This window comes from Lytechinus pictus, chromosome 18 (genome assembly GCF_037042905.1).
Source record: "Lytechinus pictus isolate F3 Inbred chromosome 18, Lp3.0, whole genome shotgun sequence".
NCBI classification, from domain to species: Eukaryota; Metazoa; Echinodermata; class Echinoidea; order Temnopleuroida; family Toxopneustidae; genus Lytechinus; species Lytechinus pictus.
Genome location: NC_087262.1, coordinates 22056726 through 22071740, shown reverse-complemented (window position 1 = coordinate 22071740; position 15015 = coordinate 22056726). Strand labels below are relative to the sequence as shown.

Below are 15015 nucleotides of genomic sequence, written 5' to 3'. Positions count from 1 at the left end.
AATCCAATGACCGGGGTAATAATATGCTGTAACGCGCTTTGAGCCATTCTGGGAAAAGCGCTTTATAAAAATTGGCTAATATTTGTATGTTGTATCCTTCCATAATTGTTTGCAAATCAGGTTTACAAATAAACTCACATTGAATGTGTTTGTATAATACCACTTCAACCATCATGACATTTAACAAGAATTTCGACACAAGAAATATCATTGAAGAAAAAAACGTGGACGTTTTAATAATATATACAGAGTGTTATTTCATATAATACACAATATTGTGTTTTTGTTAATGAAAGATTACAATACATCATTCAGTTCAGTTCATACATCATACAAGTTCATTTTAAGAATGAACAAGTACATGTAACACAAATCATATCATATGACAAATTGTAATCATATTTTTGTAGGTAATTTGCCTGCCTGGACTGAAAATTTTTGGCATCTTTGTTATTTCAAATTTTTCACCTTAACAAAAAGTCAAACATTTGAAACACATATAGAAGTGATAAGTCTTTACACAAAAAGCACTTTAAGAATCAGCATATTCTTTGAAAACTCTTGAATAGAAGAGTTTTTCTTAAATTTTTCATTATTGGTGAAATAGATCAGGGCCCCGTCTTACAAAGAGTTGCGATTGATCCAATCAATCACAACTATGGACGGTCAGCAACGTCAACATCTATAATGCATCGTTTGTTCAAAATATTTTCTATGATGTATATACATGCATTCCATTTTTCTTGAAAATTCACTGTGCTTCTCTCTGTTTAAAAAGGACATTGTGCAAATTTCCTGTAACAAATTATGACACTGATGGATTTCCAGAGTTACGATTGATTGGATCAATCAATCGTAACTCTTTGTAAGACAGGGCCCTGGCCAATACACTTTGATTGCAGCACTCACAATTCCATCTTATGAAGATATTATTAAATGAAAACACTGCAAAGTAAACCCAGCAAATTCTAGGTATAAAAATAATGAGTTGTGACTGATGCAAATACATCTCAATAAATCTTGAGTAAAGCCCAATATTTGAAATCTGATGCAAGATCATTTATACGACAATGCTTTATCAAAGACAGTGCTTACAGCTTAGATACATCAATAATCATATCAAGGTAATAGAAATACTGTATTTCTTGGTGTTCTAACAAAGAAATAATTGTGACATAAAATTGCACTTCAATTTCTGCTTATAATATCTAACGTGCAATAGTTTGTGTCCTTTAAGCATGATTTAACCAATGCGGTGATACATTTTCTACTGCAAGCAATTGGAATTTGAAGTGCGACTTAACTCTCTGATGAAACCCCCCCCCCCCCCCCCGGTCCCAGATATTACATTCTACTAAATAATACTAGATTTGTGGTACATTGGAAACAGATGTCTGTACATGTACATGTAGGGGCATTTTTCACAAAGCTATTTGCACAACATGAATATGTAAAGCAAAATGGGATATCAAAGCATCTTGTCATAAAATCAAATCATGAAGTGTTGAATAAAAAAGCGCAGTACAGTAGTTTGCACTCTATTACAAGGCAATATTCTGCTAAATGGAACATTTTCACTACTTTCATTACATAGTTAAGAAGAATCGCCTGTATAGAGAAGTAGAAAGACCACAGATTTAGTTTCCCTTGATAAATAGTTTGCATTAAAACCTGTATTTCAGGAACATCTTCATAGAGACCACTTTCTTGCCTCCCTTGATTGGTCTATACAGACAGGTTTGACTGTAATCACTGATTGCTATTGTGAAAAATCCAAGTATAAAAGTCATGAGGAAAACATATTTTATGCATGGCAAGGGGTCCTATATATATAGTATTCATTGCAATAAGCAAGTTCGGAGTTCCATTCAGTGCATGATCATCAGAATGTCATTTGTACTAAAGTGACATGGCGGTTTATTTATTTAATGAGATAAGCACCAACTTAGATGTCTTGATTATTCATATATTATTTTTAATTGGGTTTTTTCATTAGATCCAGTCCTTTAGCGACTGGTATTTCACAGTTGGTCAAGTACAGTACATTGATATAACATGCTAACGCATTCATAGCAGAAATGCAACAAATACATGTACCTTCATATAGTGTTCATTTAAGTCACCTGGTCTATGCAATTTCTGCATCCTGCTATGTAAGGCATGCTTACATATTATCTTGCTTGAAATCTGCCTATCATAATGAAGAAATGAAAGGTCATTTGACCAAAATTGCCCATGAGGTAACTCCGAACTTGCAATGGCAAAATAAACACTACATGTATGTGACTGTTTGATCTGTCCTAGGAAGTTTTGTGCTGTGCTGCTGCTGAAACAAATTGGCCCAGCCACAACACCAACAGGTCAACACAGCAGCACTAATTGAAATCATAATATTATAGCGGTACGTACTGTTATGACTATGTGCAAACTTTGTGTGTAGATCAAGGAAAAGGGTGCATGACGAACTGGCTTGCAATTTGAACTGTAGAAAGTTGATAAATGCGTGAAAAATCGGGAGAAAACTTTCACTACTTTGAAATTATTGGTTGCCCGATTCGGGCCACCAAAACTTCCCATTTTTTTCAATAATGGTTGCCCGAGGAGAATTTCTTCTGGTGGCCCTGGGCCACCGCTAATGTCAAGCCTTGCACATAGACAGAGGATGGGGGGGGGGCGTTGATTATAAATAGGTTCCGACAAGTAAAAAGAATCTTGAATATAAACATACACAGAGCATGTAAGGATTGTGATAATATACGAACCTGCTACAATAATCATGGGTTCTTGTATAAAGCAAGGGAGTCAAGGGACAGTTATTGAAAAGAAAAGAAAAGCCTGAAAGGACTAGCTGGATGTTGAAATGAAATATAGCTCAACAACAATCAGAAATAGAATATGACATTCTTCATTACCTCAACATTTTTCCTTTAATAGTGAATAGTGATGAAAATAATGGCAAATTTAATATTCATGTCACAATAAGTAACACATCACAAACAATTGGCCAACAAAGCAATACAGCAACATTTGTTTTTCCTTGAAATACAAGAAAGAAGTATCTGGGTGTACATCTGTCATGTCATTTTCAGCCACTGCAATGGCAATTTCAATTCATCAAATTAAGTTGGTATTCATACCAAGACCTACATTTCAGACAATTGAGAATAAATGTTTGCAATTTTGGATACCACTGATTATATCAAGATGTTTATATAACATTGAAGTGCTGATATTATTAGCTTGAACCTTGGTTGAACACCAGATGGATTGTTGATATATACATATAGCACAGATTGCCACATGTGCATATTCATGACTTTCTAAAGTTATGCTTGACTTGGTATGAGCATATGATGTCACACAAAAAGACCACTGAAATTTAGTAAATATCCAAATATAACCCCTCATGGACATATAATGGTTATTTCTTGATGCACAATCAGTCAGACCGCAGGTCCCTATGCTAATGAGCAAACAGGCCCGATTCATCCAAATCATCTCGTGGCTGAATCCTCCTCCTTGCAAAATCTCGTGATTCGTGAGATTTTCTTTCTCTAAGAATTTACCTGTTTCAACCTCGAGTTAAATGAAATATTATTGCACCATCAGATAGAGTAAATGTTACTCTTTCATATTGGTCATTTATTTTGTATACAATATTTTGTTAAATAAGTAAATTTCTGGCCTGAAAATGTGCCTCAAAACTGAATTTTCTTCCTCTGTTTTCTTTTGCAAATTGTGCAAAACTTTTTATTTTGAGCCTCAATGATATCTATATCACCATAAAGCTAAACTTCTGTACTTTCTCACAATGCCACTCTTGATATGCGGCACCTTTTAATCGGGTCAAGATCACACTTTTCAGCTTTATCATGATCTAAAAATCATTTGGGCTCAAACAAAAATAAAGTGTGAAAATAGCAGCTTTTGTCAGGTGAAAATAATTGTTTTGTAGCATATTTTAGATCAAAATTTTAACCTATATTACAAAATCTTTGAATAAATTCAAACACATAACCTGAAAGAATGATTCTTCTTCTTTACAATGATACCAAATTCATGAAATTCGATGCACAAATAGAGCAGCAATGATCGAATGAAAAGAGGTGTTTTGGTCCGCATCAAGCTCATTAAATATGCAAAACATCTCAAGTCGTGAATATCACTTGGATGAAAGAAGCCACTTTCTTGGGACCTGCCGTCTGACTGACAATGGAATAGCAAAAGTACAAAACCATGGCATCAATTGAAATCAAATTTTTTCATAAAATAGAGAATTTAACATGTGAATAAACCAGGAAGAAGATTAAAACCTGCTCAAACAACCATCTAATCAAACAGACCCGTCATTAGAAGCTACACATTTGTATCACCTGTATGCAAGGCTACACACTAACTTTTTTTCTTGGTGGCCCAAATAGTCCACCAAAATTATCAATTTCACATTCTTGGTGGCCCTAAAACAATAGAAAACATTACAATTTATCAAAACTTTGGTAGCCCAACTGGACCATCAAGTGTGGGCTTTTTCAGAATTTTGGTGGCCCTACTCTTTTTTGGTTGCCACGGCCACTGCTAATGTCAAGCCCTGCCTGTATGTACCAGCAATGAGGATGTCCATAAAAAAATTTACAATTTGAAACATTTTTTGGGGGTTGGGGTGAAACAGGTGTTATTTTTTTCCAATAGGAAGCAATATTTCATATACAGTGTATTTAAATGATCTAAGAAAAGCTTTCAACAGATAAGTGGTGCAGCTGAAAAAATTGCAGAAGTCATCCCGCCCCCTCCAAACAATGTGGAATTACATGATATTACAGCAGTTCTCAGCGATATATAGGAGGGTTTGCTTTGAATTTCTGCTACCTATGCCCACCGAACATTTTCTTTTCCTCTTCAATTTCCTTTTGGCGTTGCATAATGGCCGCATTCTTGGCCTTTATCATCCTAATCCTCTCTTCCAACTCATCGTCCTTAGAACCCTTACTGTCTTCCTTTGCATCCTTGGTGACGGCTTTCCTCTTGGAAGACCATACATCCCGTGATCTGCGTTCCTTCCTCACCGGTAAATCTTCATCAACATCCTTCTCAGGGTTTGCAGTGATGACACTCCTCTCTGAAGACCAAATGTCTTTATTCTTGGACTTGCGTATATCCCTCTTGGGCGGAGCATCGTCCATACCATCCACATCCTCCACGGCAGCATCCGCATTCTTCCTAGACCACATATCCCTGTTCTTAGACTTGCTCTTCTTCTCCACCCTATCCTCACTGTCCCTGGACTTGACTTTCCGCTGTATGGGTTCTATTTCTGGTGAGGATCCACCGTCAAGAGTTGTAGAAGCTTCCTCTGAGTTAAGCGGAGTTCCTGGTTTATCGCTAAGCCGGCTCAGCAACGACTTGCTCAGCTGCTTACGTTTCGCCGGAGGTTCTGCCACAGTATACATGTCACTTTCATGGTCTAGACTAATGTCATCGTACTTCACCTCACCTGGTGGTTCTACTCGTTTGAGTTTAAGGCGCTTTTTGGTTGGATTAGAATACTTATCGTTTATTTCTACTTTCCTCCTTTTCACACCATCACCTTGAGGTCCCAATTCTTCAGGGAAGAGGTCTTCTTCTGGGTCAATAGGGGCAATGTCAGTAGTAGAATCGGCAGCTTCCGTCTTCACAGGACCAAGGCGTGACTTCACCGAGTTCCTGACTTTGTCCGCAGGGGGTGCACTACCTAGCCTGTCAAGAACTGATCTCTTCTTCTGGGCAGCAGTATCTACACGAGTGAAATGGGCAAGAAAATAGGAGAGTTAGATGTCATGCAGCATTCGGCTTTACGATCAATGTGTGTGCTAATTCTCATGAACATTGGGCAAGAAAGCAAGAACCTGCAAAATTAGTCTTTGGTTCATTGCCATTATATGCTGCTACCATGGCAACACAGTGCCAGAAACATTAAATAATATGTGTCGCAAATACTGTTGTTTGCTCCATAAGATTTTCCTGGTTTATTGCCATAATATGCCACTACCATGTCAAATCAGAACCAAAGAACACATTCAGTGTATCATTTAAATCTTCACACCAAGACCAATGTGAGTGTCAAGTCTTGTGAGCAATGGGCACCTGAGGAACTACATTTATGCATATCATTTGCAAGGGACTGACTGCCCACCCACCTGCCTAAACATACGCTGATTTCTATACCCCTTCAAACTTTGTTTGATGGGGGTATAAAAAGAGACTATAATTGTAAGGAGCAAACAAGGGACCTCAAGAGAAGTACAAATTTGGGAATCCTTTAAACAGAAGAAAAGCTTGAGTGGAATAATACTACTGTCTGGCCAATCTACATGAGGCAAGGTAAAGTAATCCCCTTTTCGTCCAAGAAAAACCAGTATTTTCTATATAAAATAAAAGTTTAAAGTTTGAAATCATTGTCATATAAAATAAAAGATTAACCCATATTAAACTGGGGGGGGGGGGGGTCAATTTGACCCCCCCTTAAAAAATGTCGCTGCTACGCTGCCACGCAAAATTGTTTGACCGCGCCGCTCACTGACATTTTACTTTTAAGTCTTTCGCCTCTTTTGAGACCAAATTTGCAATGCCCAGGTACGCGGTTCCGAAATTATGCAATATTTTGTAAGCGCATGTCGGTCCCAAAATTGCTCGAGAACATGATTTCGTGTACAAAGTCAATGCAAATTGTGTTATCAACCAAAAATCATAAATGTATGATTATTTTTACTTTTGTTAGTTTAGACGTATTTATTTTATGTTATGATCGCAGAAGGGTCCCGGACAAAGTTCATTAAAAAAAAACAATTAAAAAACAAAGGTTTGAAAAAACAAAGAAATACTTAAGAATTAAAAAACAAGAAGATACATAAGAAATTCATTATTTTTCAGCATTTTTCATGTGGATTTTTGTTAGAAATGTAAAAATCTATATGTTCACCACACATAAGCATTCTACTAGCTTTATGAATTGAGTTTAAAAATGCAAAAACATACACAAAAAACAAATTAGGGAAAATTTCAAACACTTATTTGCATAATTAATATAAAATATATGCAATTAATTTTTTTGAAAATTTCACTATAGTCTTGAAGTACATCCATCTCTACGCGCGTGCAAATTTTTGCGGCGATCGCAGAATCAACGGCCGAGTTCTGAGGGGGGGGTCAATCTTCATGAATATTCATTAGGTGGGCTGATGATGTTACATCCCCCACTTTCCTTTTTCTTATGTTACATGTTACATGAAATCATAATAGTTTCATTTTTTTATAAATGTGTAAATGATGTGTCTCCATTATGATGAAATAAGTTGCAGCAAGAAATAACTAATGCACTTAATCAGTTGTCAATCCAATTGTTTTACACGTAGTTCTTGGTAGAAATTTTTTGAATAAACCTTATTTCATATAATAAAATACACAAGAACAAGTGGGGATATGACATCGTCAGCCCACCTAATGAATATTCATGAAGATATGCCTAGAACTGTTTTACCCTAATAATACAAATCTTTAAAACTTCATTATTTGTTATCATAATTTGATCAAATTTTCAGCATTTTGCTCTGTGAATTTGACTCTATTTATTTATTGAGATATAAATATCTTCAGCCAAGAGTATCCCTTTAAGATAGGGTTAAATCATAAGCTCACATGGGAAAGATGCAATCTATAAAAAAATTTGGGTCACAGTTAATTAGTTTCCTTTTTGGTGTATAAAGTCACCATCCAAGATGATGGAAACAGACAAAATATGTAAACCAAGAACTGCTGCTTGCTATAAAAAGAAATGCACGAAAATTATATTTTTATTTTTTTCTAATTGGACAAAGAATTAACAGTAAGAAAATGTAAGGTAAAGTGAAAAATTAATTTTATATTCATTACTAGGATAAAAGGGCTGTTTTCATCTTACCTTCAGAAATTGTAACTTTAAAAGAGTCCAATTTGGCAGCTTCTCCGTCTGATATCTGTTTAATTACATCTCGTTTTCTTCTGCCTATCCTTTCTTTGACATCTCGCTTATGCTTTGATTTTCTTTCCCTTTCTCTTGTTCCCCCATCCCTCTTGGGATCTCTCCTCTCTTTTAGTTCATCCTTTTCAATGTCTTTTGATCTTTTACTGTCCTTTGAACTACTCTTTGAATCTTCTTCAGCCTTGTCGGTTTTCACGATACTTCGCAGAGCCTGGTTCACAGTTTCACTTTCTGATTCAGAACTCTCTGAAACAAAGTCTTTGGCTGAAGCAATCTTTCTGCTTAAAGTCCTATTGTCCTGCAAAATATGTCTATCCGCTTTATCCCCTAAATTTGTATCTCGAGGGTTTCTGCGTGTTTCGCGTTCTGCGTGAGGGATTCTTTTGTTTAAATTTTTACCATTGTCTCTTACACCCAGTCTGCTCCTTTTCTCATCATTATTTGCATCTCTTGGAGTTCTGAGAGGAGGTGCTCTTTCATTTATGTCATTATCTCTGGGGATCTTTTTAATATCACGTTCTCTTTCATTTATGTCATTGGTCCTAGGCTTCCGAAGGTTATCAAAATCCTTTTCATCAGGCCTTTCCTTTGTGTCTCGAGGATGCCGCCTCTCCTCACGAGTGCCTACTCGTACACGGTCTCGAGACTCTCTACTTGAACCGTGCTCCTGCTGATCTCTGGGATAGCGATCTCTCCGATCACGCTCTTTCCTATCGTCCCTAAAACCTTGAGGTCTACGGGACCTCTGTAAGTCATCTAGTCCCCTGCGATCTCTACTGCGGTCAATGTCATTGGCTCTCCTACGTGGAAGCAGTGGTGGTGGACCTTCTTTGGGGAAGGTCATTGAAATGATAAGGCGAGATTGTGTTGGTGCTTGTGAGGACGTTTTAGTATCGCTTAAGGTTCTTTTAAAACGTGTGTCCTCTTCGTCGGATCCAGATTCCGACTCTGACTCGCTCTCTTTTTTATCTTCCTCATCGCTACTAGATTCGGATTCCGATTCGGCTTCAGATTCCACACTAGACAAAGAAATATCGCTTTCAATTCCCTCTGTGGGAAGCTTTTCTGCTTTGGCATCATCTTGTGATTTCTTTTCAGGTACATGAACGTCATTATCATTTATACTACTCTTGTTCACTGGAATGTTTGCACCATTTTCTGATGATTTGAGAACAACTTTCTTATCTTTCAAGTTCACACTACTCCCTGAAGCAAACTTTTGTCTCCTTGCCTCGAGAGCATTCCTGTCAATATCTTTATGTAATCTGTCTTCTCTTCTCGGGCGATCAGACGTGTGTCTCTGTGATTTTCCGGGAGACGGCCTTCTATCTCCCCTCCTTGATTCATAATGTCTGCGTCTCTCCTCTATCCTCTTTTCCCTTTCACTATCTCTACTTCTGTAATCATCCCTCTTGTCTCTTGTGTCTTTCTGATGATTTCTCTCTCTTTCCCTACTTCTTTCCTTACTCCGAAGTTGAGACCGTAAATCTAAATGCCTAGTCTCTCTTCTGTCTCGATGACTTCTATCATTGTCTCTACTATCCCTGACATTGTCTTTTCTTGTTTCACGCTCAGACTTCTTTTCTGGGCGATCACTTTTAATTGTTTCTTTCTGTGCTGTTACATCCTTTTCAGCAATATCACTTGAATCATGGTTTTTGTTTGTCACACTTTCTTTTTCAGGAGACTTTCTGTCCTTATCAGCTTCTGCTTCTGAGGAAGAGGTTTCGGCTTCACTAAACGATCGCGTCCTCCAAGAATCAGAATCGGAATCGGAATCCTTATCGCTCTCTGAAGCACTGATGGCACTCTTATCCGAGTCGCTGGCGGTCTGGACAAAAATGTCTTCGTCCACGTCTGACTCGGAATCAGAACTTTCAAAGCGGCTGAACTTGGTGCTACGCTCTTCCTTGATGCCACTGTCGTTGGCACTTGTCTTGGGAGCTTGGTTACTGTTAGAGCCAGGAGCGGTCTGCAGGGGAGCAGTGGTATCCTGGAGAGGAATGGTAATAAGGTTGCTTCGACCTCCTGGCCCTGCCTGGTGGAAAGGGGCAGGTTGTGGCTGTAGTAGGTTTTCCTGGGCCGGAGGATTCTGTGGGTGAGCAGGAGATCCTGGGACTGGTGTTGAAACCTACAAAAAAGAATCAAGGGGGACATCAGTTCAGATCAGGAACAACCAAGCTTTCCATTTGCAGAACAACTTCTGTCACGCACAATCTTGCAAGAATTATTAATTCTCCTCTAAGATCGTGACATGTTTGAATTCAGTTTAATTTTTTTTAAAGAGGCAGAGCCCTAAAGTCAGAGGCACAGAGTGGAGCCAGGGATTATATACGTGTAAGAACTTTCATCCATGTAACTGCACCTGAAGTCACATGCAGCATTGAGCACCTGTCTTATAATCAAACACAACCATCAAGACTAAGTATCTCTGGGGAATGCTTCTTAGATTTGAGAGGATAGTAGTTGGCCAAGAACAATAGTGAGAAATTAGAGCTGAGGGGATAAAAGAAAGAGGGCAGTTTCATGCACATGCACTTTTTGCCAACTAGATGCATCACAGAAGTTGTGGTGCAAATCTAAAGCTAAACCTTATAAACAATTTAGCAACTAAATCAAAGTGTGTGTGTCCAACCACAATTAGTGAAGTTGTAATAAGCAGATGTTGATTTTCACCCTTAACCCATTACCTACTGGAACCAAGTGTTCTCTGCAGAGAGCCTATGGGAATCATACAATTCAGTAGTCAACAGCTTAAAACACCTTTCCAGGGCAGTAACATTTTTTGCCTTAAAACAAAATTATATGAATTACAGTATAGTTTTAAAAGTTTTCATCGAAATAAGTTGAGGTCAGATTTTGGCACTCTGTGTTACAGTTATCCATTTACTGGATACAACTGCAAATAAACAGAACTAATAATGACTGAAAGAATTTAACCAACAGTACAAATGGGTATGGTACTTGTAGCATTCTGTAGCATCAACTATGTGATCAAACACTGAGCTTTATGCTGTTATTAAATCATAAGCCCTTAAACTTTTACAAATAATCTTTATTTTGATGTTATGGTTTGATCAAGGGATAAACAACAAAGTTTTTTTTGGTCTTTACTTTATAAATGTTTTTTTTTTTTACAAAGACAATAATGATATTACTTACGTGGCTTACTGAATCTTCCTTTTTGCTTTTGAGAGCAGCTAATCTGAGAAGTCGAAGACTCTCTTCTTCATCTTCATCCTCCTTCGCTTTTGTTGAATCCTCGGCATCAGTAACAGGCTTAGTTACTTCATTTGGTTGTGTTTTCTGTGGAATAGAGATAACCAGTTAGCATAGTATGTGGTTTTGAAAATGTTGTACATTATATCAACATAAATACAAGAAAGTTGCTTCATGTTGGTTATTATAAATATTCTGTGGAATAGAGATATTCAGTTAGAATTGTAAGTGGTTTAAAAGAAATTTGTTTTGTGTTGGTCATACCATGCAAAAAAGATGAAGCGACTGTACACTAAACATTTTCCACCAGCACCATAATCTGTAAACCCACCCCCCACAAAAAAAGATCCATCAAAATAAAGCCTAGATAATTGTCAGTGCAAAGAGCAACATCATCAAAACACATTATTAACAATTGTATTTTATTTGTTTGAATTTACAAAAATTCAAAGACAAATCTCTGTAAAAAATAAGGATAGAAAAGATGGGAACTTTGACAGCAACAAGTGTATGGTATGGTTAGGGCAGCAGCATGAAAATGTAGTTAATATTAAACCATCATTATAAAGAAATGCATCAATGTGGTCATCCCATATTTTCCAATTAATGATGATAAAAAAACCAAAATGGCCTCAATGTACCAATTGATTTAATTGCATTAAAGGTACTTACTGGTTTTAACGATGCAAGTACAGCAGACCTTAGAGATTCTAGTTCCAGATCCTGTAATTTGGGATAACACAAGGAAAAATCAGTGACATAAAAAAGTATAAGATAAGTAATTTTTTCCTCACTGTCTAGCATTTCACAAAATTAGGAGTCAGATTTCGATAAAATCATTTTGTCAAAACATTTGGAATGGTCATGTATAAGCCCGAGTCATATTGACAGCTTTAATTCGATCGAACATCGATGAATCAAATTTTGAAGGCGTGGCGGGGAAAATCGAGTCAATATTTTTTTTGCTCCGGCCGTCGCGTCGATGCGCTATGCACGCATTGCATGCACTGATCTGCGGTATGCGCTGGCTGGGTGAGCATTGCACAAGCAGATGACAGAGCAAAGTTCGTTTGTATTTTCCATGATCACAAAACACAAAAAAGCCGGGGACCAATGCAGAATTCTTCCCAAAATATCATTAACAATGATATTTGCAGATGACAATATATAAGTTTAAAATGAACAATATCAAAGACATGAATCACGCAGAGTCGATCCAAACGATTTTCGGTCAACTAGCATTCGCGGTCCAGACTCGCACACACCAGCCCCGCCCGCAGGCCCGGCCAGCGCCAGCAAAAAAGTGCAACCAACGGGAGCACTGTACCTTGCCTGAGATTGTGTAGTTAGATCCAAAATGAGCTCCAAATTGACGGGAATAAATACGTAATTTTCTCTGGATGGTCATTTGAATTGGTATTCAATGCTGATATAACGATTGTGAGGAAAGATTGTAGAATATGAGTAATGACGATGTTCGAGAATTAATCCTGATATGATAATCCATATTTTTTAAATTTTAGACACAAGACAAGAGCATGCGATCGAAAAAAATATGTCTCGGATCGAGCACTAAATTCATATAAATTATTATTGGATGTTAAATAATTACGATTTAATAAGATTTTATGGCCATATTAAAGATATTGACAATGTCAGCAAAGCATGTCATGTTCATATGGAAGTATTTATAGTATTATACTGGCATTATTTTTTATTTTTATTCCATCTCTGGCCTGGACGTCTCCGGAGCTAGCTAGCTCCGAGAAAAATAAGCACAATGCGCATGCCGTTCGTTGACGTAGGACATATTTTCCATTCATGAAAATCAGAGCCCGAAGTTGGGCACAAATTAGCTTCAAATTGATGGGAAAAAATATCACGCAATTTACTCTGTTTTGTCATGTAAAATGTTATTATGTGGAGATATTACGATCTTGAAAAATATTCTGCATGTTGACAATGTTCGAGAATCAATCCTGACGTGATAATTTTTTTTTAGACAAGTGCACTCACTCAAGTCGATCGTCACGTGATATCCGTCATTGAAAATTGAAACGAAATACAAACGTTTTACATCAAGCTCTAAATTCATATTAATGATTATCATATGCAAATTATTGTTAAATATTACGATTAAATAATGTTCTATGGTCATGATATTGATATTGTTCATGAAAGCAAGGGTTATTTTAATAGGCATCATAATTACACAATCGGTTTCATTTTGGGGGCAATCACTCACACGTATTGCGAGGTTAGTCAGTATACTAACCTCGCACCACGAACCGCGTTTGGCAGTGGATTTCTAACTAGTGGGTCGCGCGTGCTGGGATCTCACTTCTTGGGTCCACAACACACGACTTTTATGGCTTGAATTTTCTGTGCGCGGCGGCATGTAATGAACCCTTGGGTGGGGGGCAATATAAATCAAGTAAGTAGTAGTCAAGTTGGACATTACTGTTTATTTGGATGATTGATTGGCAAACGAATCGGCCGGCCGACAATTTTTTATATATTTTTTTCGATGCACTGATTTTGCAAAATCTGCACCGGCGCTCGATGACATCGATCGAACAACGATTTTAAAATCGATTCGACTCAGTTGTGGACACCAGAATTAAGAAGTGGGATCGCAGCACACGCGCGCGACTAGACAGCTGGCAGCCGTCTGTTTCGAGGAGTTTTTCAACATTTTTTGATTTTTTTTAAATTTCGGTGAGTGGAGCCAAAGTAGTTCAGCAGAACAACCAACAAGGCAACATTAACAATAACAGAGACCGAAGATTTTGGTCTAGCGCGCGACCCACTCCATAGTTAGAAATCCACTGCCAAACGCGGTTCATGGTGCGAGGTTAGTTACACTAACTAACCTCGCAATACGTGTGAGTGCCACCGCCCAACCCACGGTGCATGACCACGCACCACGCAAGCAATGCAGCGGCGCACAGCCACTGGCACTGCTTGGCCGTGTAGTCGCAGTCATGTAGCAACAACCCGTTTGCACGGGTGTTTGCACGTCGGCCGCTTGCGCTCGATCGCGCAAGTTAGGACAACATCCGTACAGGTATAAGCCAATAAAATGAGCCTAGGCAAACACAACAATCTTAAACACCCTCTCAAACATTTTACAGGCTTACAGCTACAACTTAATGAACCACGCACACACATTTTAATTCAAATAACACTGAATACAAGTGCATGAAAGTAGATTTCAATAACAAAATTACCTCTGTCTCAGACGCCATATTTGCAGAATTAGCTGCATAATGTATTTTCGATTTATCATTACATTTTGTGTGATCTGAGCTAGCTAGCTGGAAGCAGCGAAAAAATCTAGACTATCCCGCAGACCCCTTTCTCAATAATTTGATGAGAGATAAATTATAATTGTTTCAGACTGAAATCCATTTCTTTGGAGGATTGCTTTTAAATCATCTTTTTTTTACATCATGTAAAACAGTTTTTTGAAGTATCGTAAAGCAAGATATAGTCCAGCGGAACACCCAGGGGAACAATAACGAAACAGGAAGTGAACATTATGGCATACTATGGTAACGGAGCAAAAATAATCTTCAAAAATAGCTTTATTGGCAAATACCTCTGTTAGGATTGATATGAAGATAGCTACAGAGATACCGTGAATAGAGATGAATTATAAATCCATTTTTGAGGACTCCTGCCAGCCCAGAATTTCAAAACAAAATGCAAACTCATATGCTCATATTGCTCGTCTCCAAGGTGTATCTATAGCTCTCACTAATCATACACTGACTAGGGCCTGGTACAAAATAGATCTACAA

At 37.7% G+C, this 15015-nt stretch overlaps 1 protein-coding gene across 1 annotated transcript; it reads right to left on the bottom strand.

Annotated features, from left to right (window-relative positions):
• Positions 1-205: 205 nt before the first annotated feature.
• LOC129282101 (zinc finger CCCH domain-containing protein 13-like) lies at positions 206-14496 on the bottom strand. Its single transcript, XM_064113140.1, has 5 exons — positions 14443-14496; positions 11885-11935; positions 11156-11299; positions 7934-10124; positions 206-5770 (listed from the first exon to the last, which is right to left on the bottom strand). The coding sequence occupies exons 1-5, from the start codon at positions 14458-14460 to the stop codon at positions 4863-4865; spliced, it is 3312 nt and encodes a 1103-aa protein (XP_063969210.1). The 5' UTR covers positions 14461-14496; the 3' UTR covers positions 206-4862.
• Between the last annotated feature and the right edge of the window lie 519 nt (positions 14497-15015).

Excerpts from the sequence above, each read along its gene's own strand:
- LOC129282101 (XM_064113140.1), bottom strand. Across the intron at positions 11,300-11,884 it reads TACTTGCATCGTTAAAACCA|AAAACACAACCAAATGAAGT; the intron begins GTAAGTACCTTT and ends TCTATTCCACAG. Across the intron at positions 5,771-7,933 it reads TAAAGTTACAATTTCTGAAG|ATACTGCTGCCCAGAAGAAG; the intron begins GTAAGATGAAAA and ends TCACTCGTGTAG.